Here is an 18,462-nt window from a genome sequence, read left to right on the forward strand (position 1 = left end):
ATATGCTTTCCAAATATTTTCTCCCATAGTGTAGACTGTTGTTTTATCTTCATGATAAAATCCTTTGATGCCTAAATTACAAATTTTAATGAGGTCCCATTTATCTATTTTTTTCTTTTGTTGCCTGTGCTCTGAGAAACCAAGGGCTAACACAAGGTCCTGAATATGTTTTCTGCGAGTGTTTGATATTTAGGTCTTTGATTCATTTTTAAGTTGGTTTTTGTACTTGGTGTGAGGCAGTCCACCTTCCTCCTGCAAATGGAGATCCAATTTACCCAGCACCATTTGTTGAAAAGACTGTTCTTTCCCAATTCAATGGTCTTTGCCTTCACCAATAATCAGTTGCCCATAAAATGTGGGTGTTGAGTTCTGAGCTCTCAATTCCACTGGTCTATCTATTTTTCCTTGTACCAGGACCATGCTGTCTTTAATACTGTGGTTTTGTAGTAAGTTTTTTTTTTTTGTAGTAAGTTTTAAGAAGGGGGAGTATGAGTCCTCCAACACTGTTCTTCTTTCTTGGGGCCCCTTAGCCTACCACATAAATTTAATGATTGGCTTTTCCATTTCTACAAAAAAGGCTATTATAATTTTTTTTTTTTAACATGGGCAGGCACCGGGAATCGAACCCGGGTCCCCAGGCATCGCAGGCAGGCATTCCAGCTATTATAATTTTGATTGAGACCGCCTTCAATCTGTAAATTGCTTTAATAGAACTGACTTCTTGACAGTATTTAGTCTCCCGATTCATAAACATGGAAGTTTGCCCATTTATTTAGTTATTCTTTGATGTCTTTTAGCAATGTTTTGTAGTTTTCTGTGTACACGTCCATGACTCTGGTTAGATTTATTCCTACAAATGTTCTTCAGTTGCTATTTTACATCGAAGTTTTTCTTGATTTCTTTTTCCAATTGTTCACTGCCAGCTTGTAGAAATACTGAATTTTGGATGTTGACCACCACTTCACTGATTTCACTTTTTAACTCTAGGAGGTTTGTCGTGAATTTTTCAGGATTTTCTGTATATAGGATCATGTTGTCTATAAATAGGGGAAAATTTACTGCCTGTTCCTTTCCAAACTGGATGCCTTTATTTTTCTTGCCTAGAACTTCCAGTATAAAGTTGAATAACAGTGGTGGCAATGAGCATCCTTGTTTTGTTCCTGATCTTAACAGGGAAAGCTTTCAGTGTTTCACCATCATGTATTATGTTAGCTATGGTTTTCTCACATATGCCCTTTATTATGCTGAAGAAATTTCCTTCTATTTCTAGTTTTCTAAGTGTTTTTATCATGAAGAGGCACTGGATCGGCAAATGCCTTTTCTGCATCAATGGAAATTATGTGGGTATTTGCCTCACCTTGTTAATGTGGTGCAGTATGTTAATTAATTTATATTGAACCACCATTGCATACCTGGTTAATCCTACTTGACCATGGGATGTAATTCTTTTAATGTGCTGATGGACTTGGTTAGCTAGTATTTTGTTGAGTACTTTTGCATGTATAAGAGATAGTAGTCTGTAATTTTCTTTCTTGTGGTATTTTTTATCTGGATTTGGTATGAGGGTGATGTTGGCCTCACAGAGTGAGTTAAGGCATGTTCTCTGCTCTTCACTTTTTTGAGAGTTCTGGCAGGATTGGTGCTAACTCTCATGGAATGTTCGGCAGAATTCTCCCATGAAGCCACCTGGTCCTGAGATTTTCTTTGCTGAGATACGTTTGATGATTGATTCAATATCTTTATACTAGTTACTGGTCTGTTGAGATCTTCTGTTTCTCCTTGAGTCCGTTTAGGTAGCTTGTTTTGAGGAAACTGTTCATTTGTCCTGAGGTATCTCGTTTATTGGCTTACAGCTATTCACAATATCCCGTGCAGTCCCATCTGTTTCAGCGGGGCCAGTAGTGATGTCTTCCTTTATCTCAGTCATTTGTATCCTCTTTTTTCCCTTGTTAGTCTACTTAAAGCTTGTCAATCTTTGATCTTTTCAAAGAAACAACTTTTGGTTTTGGAGATTCTCAAGTTTTAAAATTCCCTATTTCATTCACCTATGCTCTATTCTTTACTTCCTTCTACTCATGCTGGGTTTAGTTTACTCTTCTTTTCCTAGCTCTTTAAGTTTTGAAATTAGGTCTCTGGTTTGAAATCTTTCTCCTTTGTTAACGTAAGCATTTAGAACTATAAATTTCCCTCTCAGCATTGCCTCTGCTGCACCCCCTAAGTTTTGGTATACTGTATTTTCATTTACCTGAAGATATTTCCTATTTTTCCTTGCGATTTCCTCTTTAATCTAGGGATTACATGTACGCTGTGTAATTTATACATATTTATGGAATTTTTCCATTTCACTCTCTGTTGTTGATTTCAACTGTGGTCAGAAAATATAGTGTTTGATTTCAATATTTTTGAATTTATGGAGACTTGTTTTGTGACCTTAGATACAGTCTATTCTGAAGAATGATCCATGTACCCCTGAGAAGAACTGTTGTTGGGGGAAATTTCTACATGTCTGATAAGTTTAGTTGATTCAGAGCATCAGGCAAATGATGTTATTTCCTAGGGAAATTCTATCTAGACGTTCTAGCCACTTTTCAAAGTGGTGCATTATAGTCTCATTATTAATTTAGAACCATTTATTTCTCTCTGCTAATCTGTTAATATTTGCTTTATATATTATGGGGCTCTGCTGTTAGGTCTATATATGTTTATAAATTTTATGTCTTGTGCAACTGACCTCTTTATTAGTATTCAGTGACCTTCTCTGTTCCTCATAACAGTTTTTGGCATATGTCTACTTTATCTGATATTAGTATAGCTACCCCAGCTTTCTTTTGATTACTACTTGCATGGTTCATATTTTTTCTATCCTTTCACTATCAACCTACTTTGGTTTGAATTTAAGGTGAGTCTCTTATAGACTGCAGAGCTGGGTTTTTTTAATCCATTCTGCTAATCACTAACTTTTACTGACTATACAGTTTAATCTGTTTACAGTTCATGACTTTCTTCTGCCATTTTGCTATTTTAGTCTTTGGAAGTCTCGTACTTTTTTTGCCCTTCAATTCTTTCATTAATACCTTTCATATGTATTTGATTCTTTTGTGTTGTACCATGTTGAGCCCCTTCTTATTTCTATCTGTTCACATGTTTCACATATTTTGTGTGGTTATCATGTTGTTAAAATGTTACATCTTAAACAATCTGATTTGAATCCAAGGTGACTTCAATAACACATATATACTGTTCCTATATACCTTTCCATCCACCTTTTTCACACTTGTTACAAATCATATCTTTGTTCATTGTATGGTTTATATCCAAAACCATCATTTTATCATTACTTTTTAAGCATTTTTATTTTACCACCAGCAGGAAGTAATAAGTGGACTTACATTCCCCAATTTTATTTACCAAGAATAAAGGTTACAAAAGTCTACCGTTATAAATATGAAGAGCCTTACTGTCACTTAAACACAGAAATAACTAGGAACAAAACCATCAAGACAAGGCATCACAGAAACCTATTAATTACCTTACAGAACATGTCTCTGAGATCATCTTTTGGGTTAATCCATGATGCAACAGCATCACAAAAAAATATAAAATCCTGTAACAAAAAATACATTTTAGACTGATAAATTTATCCAAGATAGCACAAGATACATAAACCTCAGAAGTTAGGAAGTGAAAGAATCCTACCTATTAAAAAACTACATTTAAAAATTGACCATGATAAAAAGGAATTAAGAGTGATTACTTAAGGTTGTTCCTTCCCTATGACCCCATCATGAAGGGAACTACTATATATCAGTATGTATATCAGAAACTTCAAGGCCCTATTGTATTTTACATAAGAAAAGAAAACCAAATTCCATTCCACTAAGAATTCATTATCAGCAATGGGCTGAATACAACAAATCTGCACCAAAAAAAACAAAACAAAACTGACCTAGAAATAATTTAAAGCTTATATACCAAATGTGTTTGACTTAAGTACAGGAATTAATAGAGCTGAATTTGAAGACTTATTACAACATTCAAAATATTGTTGTTGCTCTTTAAATTTTACTATTAGGATTCAGAGGACCTTATTACTTTCAAAATTTACTTAATACTCTGTGTATATGTATGTGCATAAAATACTTTTATTAAAGCAAATGAAATACTTGTTTAAATTATGATTCCTCTTCCAAATATCAAAAAGTCTATAGTTAAAAATTTAAATACACACATATCCAGAATTCATCACTGCAAATTTAAAAATAAAAACCAAAACTTAAGACATTAAAAAAGCCTAATTCCTATTAAGTATGTCAATGAAAATAAAAAACGTAGAAATTTCTACCAACTCTTCTGGTAGTGATTTTGTTATCACATTTGTTACTTTCACCATTTTAAATGCTAATGTAAAACAAACAAAAATAACTAAAATTCTGGTAGAAAGATGCTCTTTTAAATGTGGCATGTAACATTAAATAAAGTTCTTCAATACTCAAAAAAATACCAAGAGACTATTTTGTAATTAGAGGCCTTCTTTTGAGGTAATATCATCTTGTTCTAATATTAAGCTAAAGTTTTATGATCATAAAATTAGTAAAAGATTTCTTCCATTCTAATTTTACATGTTCTCAATGTCTATAATCTTCATCAATTTGAACTTTATAAGCTGTTATTCATGATGTTTCTAAAACTGAGTTAAAGTTGAACCTAAAAAAATTATACTAGATAGGATATATCAAAAGGTCTCAACTTAAAAATGTCAAAGCACTTCTGTCTTGGAAGTGAAAGGTTTTTATTTTCAAGAAATAAAAATCCCCAGAAAATAAATGCCAACTAGCCTAGCTAATTTACTACTTAAAAGTCCTTCCACGGGTCTGATCCTAATCTTAGCCCTTTTCTTATCTCCCTAAGGTAACCATTACCTTGACTTTTTCAGCAATCACTTCCTTGTATTTCTTTGTAGTTGCATCACTTAAATCTGCATGTCTAGACACTAGAATTTAGTTTGCTGCCCAATCCCCCACTGAATTTGATTATCTTAGTGTCTCATAATCTATAAGTTTCTCTTACACTGCTCTCTTGTCCTTATAAATTACCTGTTGAAGAACCTGGATAATTTATCTAGCTTCCCACAGCCCGTGTTTTGCTGACTGCATACACAAAGTATGGTTCAACCTTTCTTCTGGCTGGCATTATCCTGCAAACTAGCAATTGGATACAGACTTCTGATCAGACTCATGCTTGATTCTGTTGCCAAGTAAATTAAAAACAAACAAAAAAATCTCTGAATGTGGATAAAAGAAGCTTTCGATTATTTAGTTTTGGATATGAATATAATAGCCTTATTCTAATCTGCTATTACTTAAGATCTTATTTTCTGACCAAAAAAAGATTTAGGAAATAAAAGCAGACATTATTTCAAGATATTGAAAGATAAACAACATTTTAAATGTATAGTTGCGTTTTAGTTACAAAAAACAAAACAAAACAGGTAATATAGAGTATTTTTTGTAATCAAGTCTAAAGTACTTCTTCCTTTAAAATTCAAAACACCGTGAGTTAAAACCAATCTTTGTGACCATCTTACCTGGATGACTCCACTGGGATTCACACTGATCATGGCGCAAATCCCACGGAATGCAGAATCCTTTTCCTCATTGTCCCTTATGTTTCTCAGAGAGGTGCACCTATTAAATTACAGAATTAAGTTTAGAATAGAAGTAAAAAATTGCTTCAATAACAATACTCATGGACAGTATTTAATGGAATAAGCACCACAACATAGAAAATGGTTATATTCACAGAATTTTCAGAAAGTTGAATTTTCTCATACTACCTATATGTTAGATCCACCTAATCTCAATATATGGAAACAATGAAATTCACATTTCCTTAATAATGAACTGTACCTGAAACATACAACTGATTTGAATCTCTCATCTAAACTATGCTAATGAGGTTGAACCATAAATGAACTAATTTAAAAAATTGTATTATGTCTTGAATTCCATTAAACACTACTAAAAATGATTTGAACTGAAAGAGTATCAACTGAAAAAGGAGAACACAGAATATATTGCCACAATATAAACTATTATACAACTAATGGTGTAGATGTTTAACATTTACATCAACAAGCAAATAAGATTTTTATACATAAACACATATTTCTCAATGCAATCAAAGTTTTCAAATTAATTCTAAAAAAGAAACAATGCAAAACCCTAAATTTTTATAGTATTTGCATGCATCTTTATTCTTCTGGTGGATATTTAAATGCTTTTATGTATAATCAAGCTTTTTAACACAGCAAGCATGTGACAATCTTATCCCATGCATCAATTAGTCGTTAGCCACAACATAAAATAAAGATACATGACGATGCTACTGAAAAACCTCACAAACCTGATAGGACAAGATTAGTCACATGGTTGGCAATGATTTAAGGATTGTGATTTTTGTAACCAACTGAAAATATATCTAAAAGTGAAATAGAAAGAGAAAGAAAGAGTGAAGAAAAATGAATTAAAAAAAAAGATTGAATAATACACACCAGGGTCTTATAAACTGCTGTAGCATGGGGGCCACCTCTTGAGGACAAACGTAACCAAGACGACCAATTGTTATTGCTAAGGTAACGCAATCACGGTTATACACCACCAAACGCCAACCAAGACATGAGCAAATGAGGGGGAAGGAGAAAAAATAAAGAAAAAACAACAAATAACTCAGAAACAGAAACCAACAGAATTTGTGTATGATAATAAACATAAGATTTCACCAGTGCTGTTTATTACCACCCCCTAAGTAAGGGGCAGCAACATATATGGCATACTCTTGAAAAAGAAAAACAAAAGGAATTAAAGATTGAGAGAACACCAAAAACCATAATAACTTGCTTTTCTTGCTCAATTAAAGTATCAAGATCTCAACTAATAAAAGTGTGAGAGATTAAAAGGATAGATTTAGAGGATATTCATTAAAAGCCAATCAAAATTTCAAAATTTAATAAAGAAATCTACATTTTTCTACAAGAAATGTCAGTGTGTGTAATTTTGAATTGTCTACGCAAACACATTTCTCTGTAGATCAGGTAACGGACTACTAATTTCAAATTACATTTGACATATCAAAACTCAATGAAAAGAAAATGGACAGTCCACTGTAATAAGATGTGCTAAGTAGACCAATGGAAATATTCTGTTTTTGCTATAAAAAGCACAGTACAAAACATGATAAAACTTCACTGACTACAAGCTAATATTTTATTTAAAAAATTTTAAATTGGGAATTAATCAAACATGTTCATAAAAAATCTTTAAACTTACAAAGTGCTAAAATGAGTGCAACTTAGAACTGCATTCTGCAATTCAAGGATACATACATATAAATACATTTATACACAATGGGGAAAATACAAACAGAAAACAAACCATGAAGTGCTTTAATGGTGTTCTCTCAAAAACTTACAGGTTAACCTTTCATAAAAAAGGGTGGGGGTAAAGAAAAATGTTCAAGGATTACTTGAAGCAAACTACACAGATAATACTAAAATCTAGCAGATTTGTATGAAGCAAGAGAAAGAAAACCTATGTTCAAAAGACACAAACTATGCAACATTCTCATTAAACAAGCAAGTATGAACAATCCAATGAAACATGCGATAAAGCAGATGATGATCCATTTAAAAGTTCAGTGCAGGATATACTAATTTGAAAAAAAGCAAACAACTGTATCCTAAGGAATTGGCTTTATGAAATTATAAGATAATAGTAATTAAGCAGTAAAAATTACAGACATTCGTCATCAAAAATGATTTTATTTGAATTAAAAAAAACAAATCGCCCTTTGGGGAAGGAATAGATAAAACAATGTGTTATACAGCTACTTGTGCTAAGAGTAACTCAATGAATCTCAACTGTGCTTCTCAATCACAGCAATTCAATGTATCAACTTGAAGAATCTTATTAATTATCTTATAATTTATTTAAGATATAGTCATCCTTAGAATATAATCTTATATATAAAGCCAATTTGTCAAAGGAACTCTAACAAACTCAACAGCTGATATCCCACAGGAAACTTTAATATACATTACACTCAACATTTATTTGCAGTTACGCATCCACATTTAAAAATAAGTCTTAAGTTCAACGATAATTTTATAATGGCAAGTGTTTCAAAACTGAATGTCATGTATAGGTACTGCATTTTAAAAAGATAAATCCCAACAAAATTACTTAACCATCCTACATATATATTTTATACTTTAAACAAGAAAATCCAATTCATGTTGTGAAATAAACAGTACCCATACAACCAAACAGCCAGATAACTATTTCATAATGAAAAGATTTCCTTCCATACCAATAAACGTATGAATTTTTAATCACATTTAGGTTTAAAAAACAAACAAAAAACTAAAAAACCGCCCATAATTTAAGTTAAAGTTCCTTTGAAATCAAACTTTCTTCTTTAGAAAATGTAATTTTAATCTTTGTCCAGATGTTTGAGCAAGACTCTCACTGACTATGAATAAAACACTGGAAATATCTTAATACATAAAGAAAGGAATGTTGTTAATTGAAATCAAAATAATAAGAGAGAAGGTACAAAGAAAAGAACCCAATCACCCCCAAATATGTTCTAAGGTATGGAAGGTACTCTTTAATATAAACATGCTCTCTATAAATGCAAAAGAGAAACAAGCCTCCTAAACATAAATCCCATAAGATACTGCTTAAGTTCCCCAGTTTGAAGGAAAATACAGTATAAAATAAATATACCTCTGTTAACCAATCAGTCACTAAATTGCAATTATTGGCCAAATTTTTACAGATTAAAAAAATATATATTTCCCAGCTCTCATCACTTCAAAGTATAAATTCCTCACATGAGCAAAGAGACACACACCTTTAGAGAAGTTACTCTCTAAATTAATTTAAAAACAAAATACATATGATTGAATAGCTATCTTGGTTGGCATCCATTTTAGGGAATACTAAAACACTTTTTTAAAGAGAAGAAAAGTTTTTTTTTTTAAAGTTTCTGGAAGCCAGTTCAGGAATATAGCTAAAATAGTACATTATTGAGAATACAAAATAACTGCTACTACTAAGCTGGGTTTTAGAAACTAGTTCGCTACCTCTGCTTTGGTTTCTCTACGCATATTCAACTTAAAATTAAAAAACACCTTTTTCTTCACTGTAACAGTTCAGTCATATGGTACCTGTATTCTCTAACAACGTCTTTGGTGTGTTGGGTCTGTTAATGATTTCTACAAGCTGGTGCAACACCATAGGAATATAAGGCTGCATCTCTATGCCTAGATCATTCCAAAAAGAGAAAACAAAAAAGAAAGATATCAAATGTTAAAATATCAATGTAAAATATTTTGTTGTCCTTATAAAACTGTTAAGTTATATAAAGCTCATCAAATTATAAAAACAAAAAAGAAATCATGAAAATATCAAATATAAAGACACCTAAATATTTCTATTTCTTTTTTGTTAAAAACATGAGCAGGGGTATTGGGATGTGAACCCGGGTCCAGCATGGCAAGCGATGGAATTCTGCCTCCGAGCCACCAATGCACCGCCCTATTTCTAATCTTAAAGGAGAAAACTATCTTACCCATTTGAATGGAAATTTCTCCGATTGCCCACGTGGCATTGTTGCAGACTGAAATGAACTCTGGGTTTAAGTTGGTTCCCAATATTGGCATGAAATCAGCTAGAGAAAAAGACATTTAAAAAATTGGTGTGAACAGCAATTCATTATGCTTACATTGCAACACCAAGTATAAAAGTTTTGAGAAAACAGGCAATTACATTTAAGTATCTATTTTTTAAAGGTATCAGTAATATTTATCTTAAGTATCTGAAGGGTTAGGAGGCAATACCTAGTCTTTGAACCTTCATATGAAGCAGAGCCAGGAAACAAAGTTCGGTACAATCGAGGTACCACAACAAAAAAGTTGATCAGAGTAACGTCTCTTGTCATGAGATTGAAAATTCAAAATAAAAGGGAAAAAACAAGATGAGATATAGTGGGTTAGTTTTTCTCAGATCAGTGTATTTATCTTTTAAAGCAACCTTGACTCTAATGTGTGGTCTCTAGTTTCCAAAGAAAGAAACGACAGCTCTTCAGAAAACTGCCTGCTTACTAGGCTAACGGCAGAAGATGTCCAAAAGAAGACTGAACCAGAAATGACTTAGAAGTCAACCTGATTAAGTTCCTACTGCTAGTGGAAGGACAATTTGAGCATGATGAGTTAAGCATATTAATATTCAAGAAACAAAAACTAAAACTCCAAAATGCAGTAGACACTTTTGGAGGATACTAAGAATCAATTCATTACTTTGGAAACTGGCAATAAAGGGCAAGAATTAAGTAATTATCCTGCCTCTCCTATATGATCTGTACCGCAGGATAATAATGTGCTGCTATGAAAAATGTCTGTTTATAGAAATATTCCTGATATTTATGAAGCATTAGAATAGCATTGTTTTTGAACTCTTAATAAACTAATGGATCTAATTCAGAGTTTCTCAACCTCAGCAATACTGATAGTTTTGGGGGGGAGGGCAGTCTTACACGTTTTAGGATATTTAACAGTATCCCTGGTCTCCACCCAACAGATGCCAGGAGCCACACCCTAGAAAAGCTGACCAAGAACGTCTCCAGACACCGCCAAATATCACCTGGGGGGTGAAACTCCCATTAACTGAGAACCACTAATCTAAGCAATGATCAAGGTTGAAAACATACAAAAAAAAAAAAAAAAAAAAGACATTTAGACACTATATACCTTCTGAAGAAAATACACAACACCGTCTATGAAGTCTCAAGAAAACAACAAAAACAATCTAACCCGAATTTCACTAAACTTCAAATTCTAGATCTAACTACCAATTTATAGGAAATACGAGGGACATGTTTAAGTTACATGAAGGAGATGCAATTAGAAAGACCCAGGGTGTTGGAAAGTTCAGAAGTAAGAGTTATTATTCAAAAGCACAACTGATTAAAATGAATAAACCATTTAGGTCAGTGCTTTAGTACAAATGACCTGAATTCATTAACAACAAATAACAATAGTAAAGACGAGATATGTCATAAAATATTAAGCGTTGAAATGGTGTTTTGAGATTTGCTCCAAAATACTGTGTCTACGCATAGATGGCAGCATGTAAAAGACAAGATTGTGCATGCACTGATAACTGCTTGAAGCTGGATGTTAAAAGGCTTATAATACTATTTTTCTACTTCCGTATGTTTAATATCTTTTTAAAATAAAATGTTTTTTAAAAAATTCTTCTGTACTCATATAAACTAAAGTAGATGGTAAATATCAGCATGACAGGCTTCCTTCCTTTAAACAAGAATTCATTACACCTTAAGTAGGTAAAAAGTAGGCTTCAATAGTAGCTCTTTATGCAAAACAATTGTATATTATTACGCAAAGTTCAGAAGTAAGAGTTATTATTCAAAAGCACAACTGTATTAAATAAACAAACCATTTAGGTCAGTGCTTTGAAGTAAGGTTTAAATCATGTGTTACAAGCGACTGTCATCCAGACAGTGGGAAGAGAGAGGAAGAATAAAACCCCAATTTATCCAGGGATGTGATGGCAATTTAGGGCGCATTCTCTAAGAAATCCCTTGTTAGGTTTATCTTCACCAAAGGCTAAGGCAAATACTTTACTACTGAAACAGAAACAAATCATTACTCACTTTTAAAGTGAGAATGATTTGAAAAGTTTCCTCTCTTATCTGAAAAAATTAATGCTGGTTTATCAGAGAAGAAAACCTGATTATTACCTCTGGGTGCTTCTACCAAAAGAGGCTACTAAAACAGCGTCTACTAACTAGCACACAGTCCCAAGGCTTCACTGGGATGCAAGTCTTTTACTCTAAAGAGTAGTTTTTTTCTAATTTTCTCCCAGTCACAGAAGTGTCCAAAAGCTGCTGAAGTGATGGTGAGCTCAACAGAATGAGGCACATGGGTTCCAAACTTGCCTACTTTAATCAGAGCAGCTTTACTTCAACCAGTAAAATATACACTTATAAATGTTGGGATAACTCACGATTTCAGTTTAACAAAAATTATGGCTGATTTAAAAATGTTAATAATGTTAAAAAATCATATCCATAGCAGCAGAAAATAGTCATACCTATACAAGGCTTAACATGCTGAAAGCAAGCTTTCGTCAGGTCACCTAACAGGGCAAAGGAACTCTGTCGAACTTCCGGCATTTTATCCTACAAGAATTAAGGAGAAATTAACCCCAATGTGACAGAGAAAACCAGGTTTCAAGTCTTTTTTAATTTAACAATTCTCACCTGCATGCACTGATACATAAGTGTTAGAATGTTACTTCTTGCTACTAGCTGTTCAATGCTGCCTCCAAGTCCTTCAGCCAGGCCACTGAGTAAATCAAGAGCAACTATCATAAAATCTTTATCTGGAGCCTCATATTGATCTGGTTGAGCATTATTCAGCTGTAATTAAACACAGTATTTTTGAAAGCAAACTCTGACTCAATTGTTGAAAAAAGCTTATACACATCATTATGCGTATCCCCAGAAAAACATTATGATGCTAAGAAGGGAAAGACAAAAAAAAATAAAAAATAAAAAATACCATGGCTTGTGTAAGAGTCTTCTGTACTAGATTTACACAACGCTGATACACGGGTTCACAATAAGGAAGGAAGCCAGACTGCAGGGCTGTGGCAACTGACGATAGGCACTAGAAAGAAAAAAGTACAAGTGCTAAATTTTCTGGTTCTATTTGAGATTATGACAAACGCTTCAAACTCTACTCAAGATCCTGATCACCCGAGTTTGCTCTGCTACTCTATAGTGGCAATTTATCTTTTCAAATCTCTTCTTTTGATGGCACTCACGGCTGTTAAGTTTCCCAAGCTAACTTGACAAGTCTAGAAGCGTTTAGAAGAGGTATACTTATAAGAACATGCAAAAAATTGAGACAGAAAAGATGCAGTGTGAAGTCCCTCCTTTCTAGTACCTACTTCCAATGTTCCTTCACATGCATGTGCAAGTATATATATATAACAGACAGAATATAATTTAAGCTGCCTATGTTACTTATGGCATAGCTACATATAATCTGCATAAAGAAATACTGTTGAACAGACATAGATACACATTTGCTGATATGGGAAAATCTCCAAGATATCTATCATCTATTAAGTAGAGTAGGTTAGAGAACAGGATACACGGGATCTTTTTTCTTTCTTTTTTAAAAAGCCTCATAAGTCCATAATGCTTTTTCTAATTTACAGTATTTCTTTGTATAGGTGTACCCTAATTAATATAACAAGAAGTTACATATTTATTCAGCATTTGATGAAAATGGTTCAGAATGAAAATTTATTAACCCCTTACTTATTTTCACATACAACTACAGTTTGGACTAGGACATGTATTCCTGATTAAATATACTGTTAGGTTAACTAGCTTAGCATACCTCAAGTAAAGGGAAGAGATCTTTATCTTCATCTTTTAACATGTTCCACTTCTGGATCAGTGGAGGCATTAGCATCTGAATATATTCCTGTTTATAATGAGGAAAAACATATGAAGTTTCACTAATTACATGCAAACAAACCCATCCTGAGTCTAGGAAAACTGAAAGCCACCTAGAGCAATTGTATCAAATCATTCTTACCTCTACTTTGTCCCTTAAAAAAATTTTCCTTTCCTTTGCATACCTTTTAATCTACAGGACTTTGTTCTAGGTTTAAGTCATTTTATACCCATTTTGAAATTAAAACATATATGTACTACATAAAAATATGCTACTTGTTGTATCACAATCGAGGATGAAGCTAAGTCTCCCATGACTGAACATATTTAGTCCTACAGCCTGTGACATGTAACATGGCTGTTGCTGTATAGTAGTTTATACATTGACAGATAAACATATTCAAACAGGTATTTTGAGGCATGTGTAGACAAAAATATCCAAAATATTTAAGCGTCCTTATTTAAACTGAGCAATAATCCATAATATCAAATAAACAAATACAGTAATTATGAAAAGAGGCACAGACTCTGAAGGGGTCTGAAAGAAAGCAAAAGCAACCAAACCGAAATCAAATTCACACCAAAGTAAAGCATAACTGCACCTCAAACAAGCATAACTTGTTTTACAATCAAATTTTGCAATTTGTAAATTAAAGAAAAGATTTGTTTAACAATCAAATACATAAATCTTTCTATTCTTCAGAAGGGAATTTTGAGCTATATTAAAATTCTGATACTACTCAAATCTTAATTTTTAAAAATATAATTCCATCTTCTTTTTTTCCCCTACTCTTTAACCTTACTAGAGATAGGGCATGGCTCCTCCCAGGCAAACTTCTGTACCATGATTTAGCACTTTGCACCTATTATCCAGCTTTCTAATTGTTTTATAAAGTGTGATTTGTAAGTTCCTGTGAGAAAACAAAGATACATATTTTTAAAACACTGGTACAGTGTTTATGAGGTAGTAAATAAAAAAGATAATTGGAATTACATAATGGTAGAAAGTAAGAGTATAAACCTTTTTCAAAAATCCTTTTCCTTTTTTAAGATCTATATTCTTAAAGCAGCAAATGCTATTTGTTCATATCCCTTCGGAAAATTGTAATTTTCAAATATGTGTTAACCTATTGATTAGAACTATACTACATAACTTTTAGTAACAGCTAACCACAAATACTTACTGGTTTATTTAAATGGTGTCCTACTGAATCTGCTAATGTTCCTATGGCATCATAAAGAATGAGCAGGTTCTTATGCTGGTATTTACTAAACGCGAAGACCAGGGTATCAAGTATATAAGCGAGGTAAGGAACAAGCTCTGTACAAGCCTCCTCTTCCAGGGTAGCAAAGGCACTGTAATTTTTAGAAAAGAGAATGATTACTTATTGTTACATAAAGGGAATAATTTATAACAGGAAACTAAGTTTCAAACTTACAGAATTTTTATTTACACTTCACATGCCCATCTCCTTGCCTCACCAAACCAAATGCTTACTTTTATTAATTCTCTTCCATTCTCTATCAATTTTTCTTCTCCAAGAGGCTGTCACCCAGATATCTACTTAGCAATGATGGGAAACCTGTGACTAAAATGTCTCTAGTGCTTGGATTTCTTTCATTCAACATTTATTTGGTATTATAATGTTTATTCAGTGCTAGGAATACTGCAAAGAACAAAACACAGCTCCTGTTCTCAGGGAGCTTACATTTCGTTGACTGTTACAGATCACTGAAATTGGAATTAAAACTGTTAAGGCTCTAACTTACACCTTACCCTTTACATGTATATGAAAAGTCACAAAACTAGAGAAAAACCTTTCTTCTTCTTTTTTTTTTTTTTGCATGGGCAGGCACCGGGAATCAAACCTGGGTTTCCAGCACAGCAGGCGAGAACTCTACCTGCTGAGTCACTGTGGCCCACACTAGAGAAAAACTTTTAACACAGTGTTTGAAATGTACAAATGCATAGCATTATCACCACCTCTCAAATGTTTCTCTAAGACCTCACTGTGTATGATTTCAAATTTACCTATTAGAAGAATTATAATTAACCTATTAGAATTATAAAAGGATAAAATTTCAGAGTTTCAGTGCAATTACTTTCAAATAATTTGAGACAAATTTGTCTCAACTGTAAGATATATATCCAGTTTTTAATTCCTAAAATGTTTGCACATCTGTTTTATCCAATCAGGGATTTCCTAGAGTGACAGGCTTACACCATTTGTTAATGAAAGTCTTCTTTTCATTGTGAACTATACAATTCCTTCATAGTGGTCACCATTAACAGTTAACAGTTCAAAAAAAAAAATGAGTAAACAACAGAAATCTAAACATAATTTGTATCACTCCCCAATCTGTAAAAAATTTAGTGTTATTAATCACCATGGTCACCTTTGTTCAACTTCCATATCATTAAGAATTAAAACTCTTCCAATACGAACACTTCAGGTTTGGTAAAGCCCCAACTCCATTTAAATTTACTTTCTTCTTTTCAAAAGTTATTTATTTCTTGTTTATTTGTTACAAAATTTATATTCTGACTAGAGCATTTCCTAATATAACTCATGTAGATAGTTTGATAGAATGTCATAAGTACTTGGAATCTCAGGTAGGACATGAGATTTTGTTGGTTTGTCCAGAGTGATGCCCCGATGAATCCCAGAGTGATTTGATCAGTGATCGGAAAAGTATTTGCAAAAGCCCCCTTCGGGGAATGGTGAGAGCGGGGAGAAATTCAACTTCCCCAAGTTGAATTCCTGATATTCTCACAAGCAGTATGGACAACCAAAGCTATAGGCTGAGCCCCCAGTCTTGGGGTTTGTTCATATGAAACTTAACCCCACAAAGGATAGGTCAAGTTTACTTAAAATTTAGGCCTAAGAGTCACCCCCAAGAGAGCCTCTTTTCTTGCTCAGATGTGGCCTCTCTCTCCAGCCAACACAAAGAGCAGTCTCACCACCCTCCCCCTCTCTGCGTGGGACATGACTCCCAGGGATGTGGACCTTCCTGGCAACATGGGACAGAAATCCTGGAGTGAGCTGAGACTCAGCATCAAGGGACTGAGAAAAACCCTAGAATGAGCTGAGAATTAACATCAAGGGATTGAGAGAACCTTCTCGACCAAAGGGGGAAGAGTGAAATGAGACTAAATGTCAATGGCTGAGAGATTCCAAACAGAGTCGAGAGGTTATCCTGGAGGTTATTCTTATGCATTAAGTAGATATCACCTTGTTGTTCAAGATGTAGCGGAGAGGCTGGAGGGAACTGTCTGAAAATGTAGAGCTGTGTTCCAGTAGCCATATTTCTTGATGATGACTGAACAATGATATAGCTTTCACAATGAGACTCTGTGAATGTGAAAACCTTGTGTCTGATGCTCCTTTTAGCTACTATATCAACAGAAAAGTAGAACATATGGAATAAAAATAAATAATAGGGGGAACAAATGTTAAAATAAATTTAGTTTGAAAGGCTAGTGGTAAATGAAAGCGAGGGGTAAGGGGTATGGTATGTATAATCTTTTTTTTCTCTATTATCATTTTATTTCTTTTTCTGTTGTCTTTTTATTTCTTTTTCTAAATCGATGCAAATGTTCTAAGAAATGATGAATATGCAACTATGTGATGATATTAAGAATTACTGATTGTATATGTAGAATGGAATGATATCTTAATGTTTTGTTTAATTTTTTTAATAAAAAGTTTAAAAAAGTTATTTCTATCAAAAAAGTCAATAGTAAAAGCAAATCTATTTGAAGAAATAAGAGCTCTAAACACTAATGACTAAACTTTTTATAACACATCAGTTATAAGAGGTCTATTCCAGGAAAATTGGAGAATTTGTAGTAATAAAACTAACTGCTAGTCTAATGTAAAAACAGGCAGCCCCAAAACCAACTGACAGCAGAGTTGCTGGAGCAGATCCACTAAGGCCACCAGGGACACAGGTAATGAGTGACATCTATGGTTATGGCGTGACTTTCTGTCTGAAATTGTGGCAACTGTTCTGTGAACTGAGAAGCTGGATGGCTCATATGTGAATGAATGTGCATCAACTTTCTTATTCCTTCCATAGGAAGGAGTGCCATTGCCACTCCAGTGCTCTCTGGGAATTAGGGCAAAGCAAGATTCCACTGTTATCACAGCCACTGAGTGGGACAAGAATGGAGGAAGAAACTGCAGAGATTGCAGTCTAGCAGATTCGCATCTGGATTTATAAAATCAGGTGTAAGGTACAGATAACAAAATTTTCACAGCCAAACAAATCAGATCAGTGACTCAAAAATCTTTAAAGAAGGCGGGCCACGGTGGCTCCGCAGGTAAGAGTGCTTGCCTGCCATGCCCGAGGACCCAGGTTCAATTCCCGGTGCCTGCCCATGTTAAAAAAAAAAAAAATCTTTAAAGGAAAACAACGTTCTGACACAACTGGAAAATCTTTCAACATAAAACATCCCATTAATGGCTTAAAACCAACATCTGATCACAAAGTTGAAAATTAGTTCCCCTGCTATATTGCCACGCCTTTCCCTCCCCGTACACATTTTGTTACGAATCTGTCCCACCTGCAGGCAGCTTCTTGTACTCTCTTGTTGCTATCCAGGATGCGCTTTAGCAATTCTGTCATTAGTGGCTTCAGGTGCGTGTCTGGAGGCTGGCTGACCACCCAGTGTGCATAGCGGCTAAGAGTCCAGCACGTTATAGAGCGTACAAGAGCCTTTTTGTCAGAGAGGCACTGAATGAGGTGAGGAATGAGCTCAGGCAAGTATGGAATCATGCCTTGCATGCAACCTAGAAAAAAAATAACAGAAATCTTCTCAAAAGTGCTAAAATTTGTTTAAAACAAGGTTATTTCAGTTGGATACCAAACCAAACCACACCCATAAAAATGTTCAGACCATTTCTAATG

At 33.8% G+C, this 18,462-nt stretch overlaps 1 protein-coding gene across 3 annotated transcripts in view; it reads right to left on the reverse strand.

Annotated features, from left to right (window-relative positions):
* Positions 1–18,462, reverse strand: part of TNPO1 (transportin 1) — a 108,413-nt gene that overhangs the window by 5,702 nt on the left and 84,249 nt on the right. For 2 of the 3 annotated variants that reach the window (XM_077139488.1, XM_077139489.1), the window contains 11 exons: positions 18,119–18,344; positions 14,736–14,907; positions 13,493–13,579; positions 12,644–12,751; positions 12,343–12,501; positions 12,174–12,261; positions 9,631–9,729; positions 9,227–9,322; positions 6,551–6,626; positions 5,585–5,684; positions 3,530–3,604 (listed from right to left, as the gene is read on the reverse strand). In XM_077139488.1, coding sequence (XP_076995603.1) covers positions 3,530–3,604; positions 5,585–5,684; positions 6,551–6,626; positions 9,227–9,322; positions 9,631–9,729; positions 12,174–12,261; positions 12,343–12,501; positions 12,644–12,751; positions 13,493–13,579; positions 14,736–14,907; positions 18,119–18,344 — 1,286 coding nt within the window. Of the gene's footprint in view, positions 1–3,529; positions 3,605–5,584; positions 5,685–6,550; positions 6,627–9,226; positions 9,323–9,630; positions 9,730–12,173; positions 12,262–12,342; positions 12,502–12,643; positions 12,752–13,492; positions 13,580–14,735; positions 14,908–18,118; positions 18,345–18,462 lie in introns of those variants that run through there. The other variant, XR_013167193.1, reaches the window with a different exon arrangement.

Source organism: Tamandua tetradactyla, chromosome 21, assembly GCF_023851605.1.
Source record: "Tamandua tetradactyla isolate mTamTet1 chromosome 21, mTamTet1.pri, whole genome shotgun sequence".
NCBI lineage: Eukaryota > Metazoa > Chordata > Mammalia > Pilosa > Myrmecophagidae > Tamandua > Tamandua tetradactyla.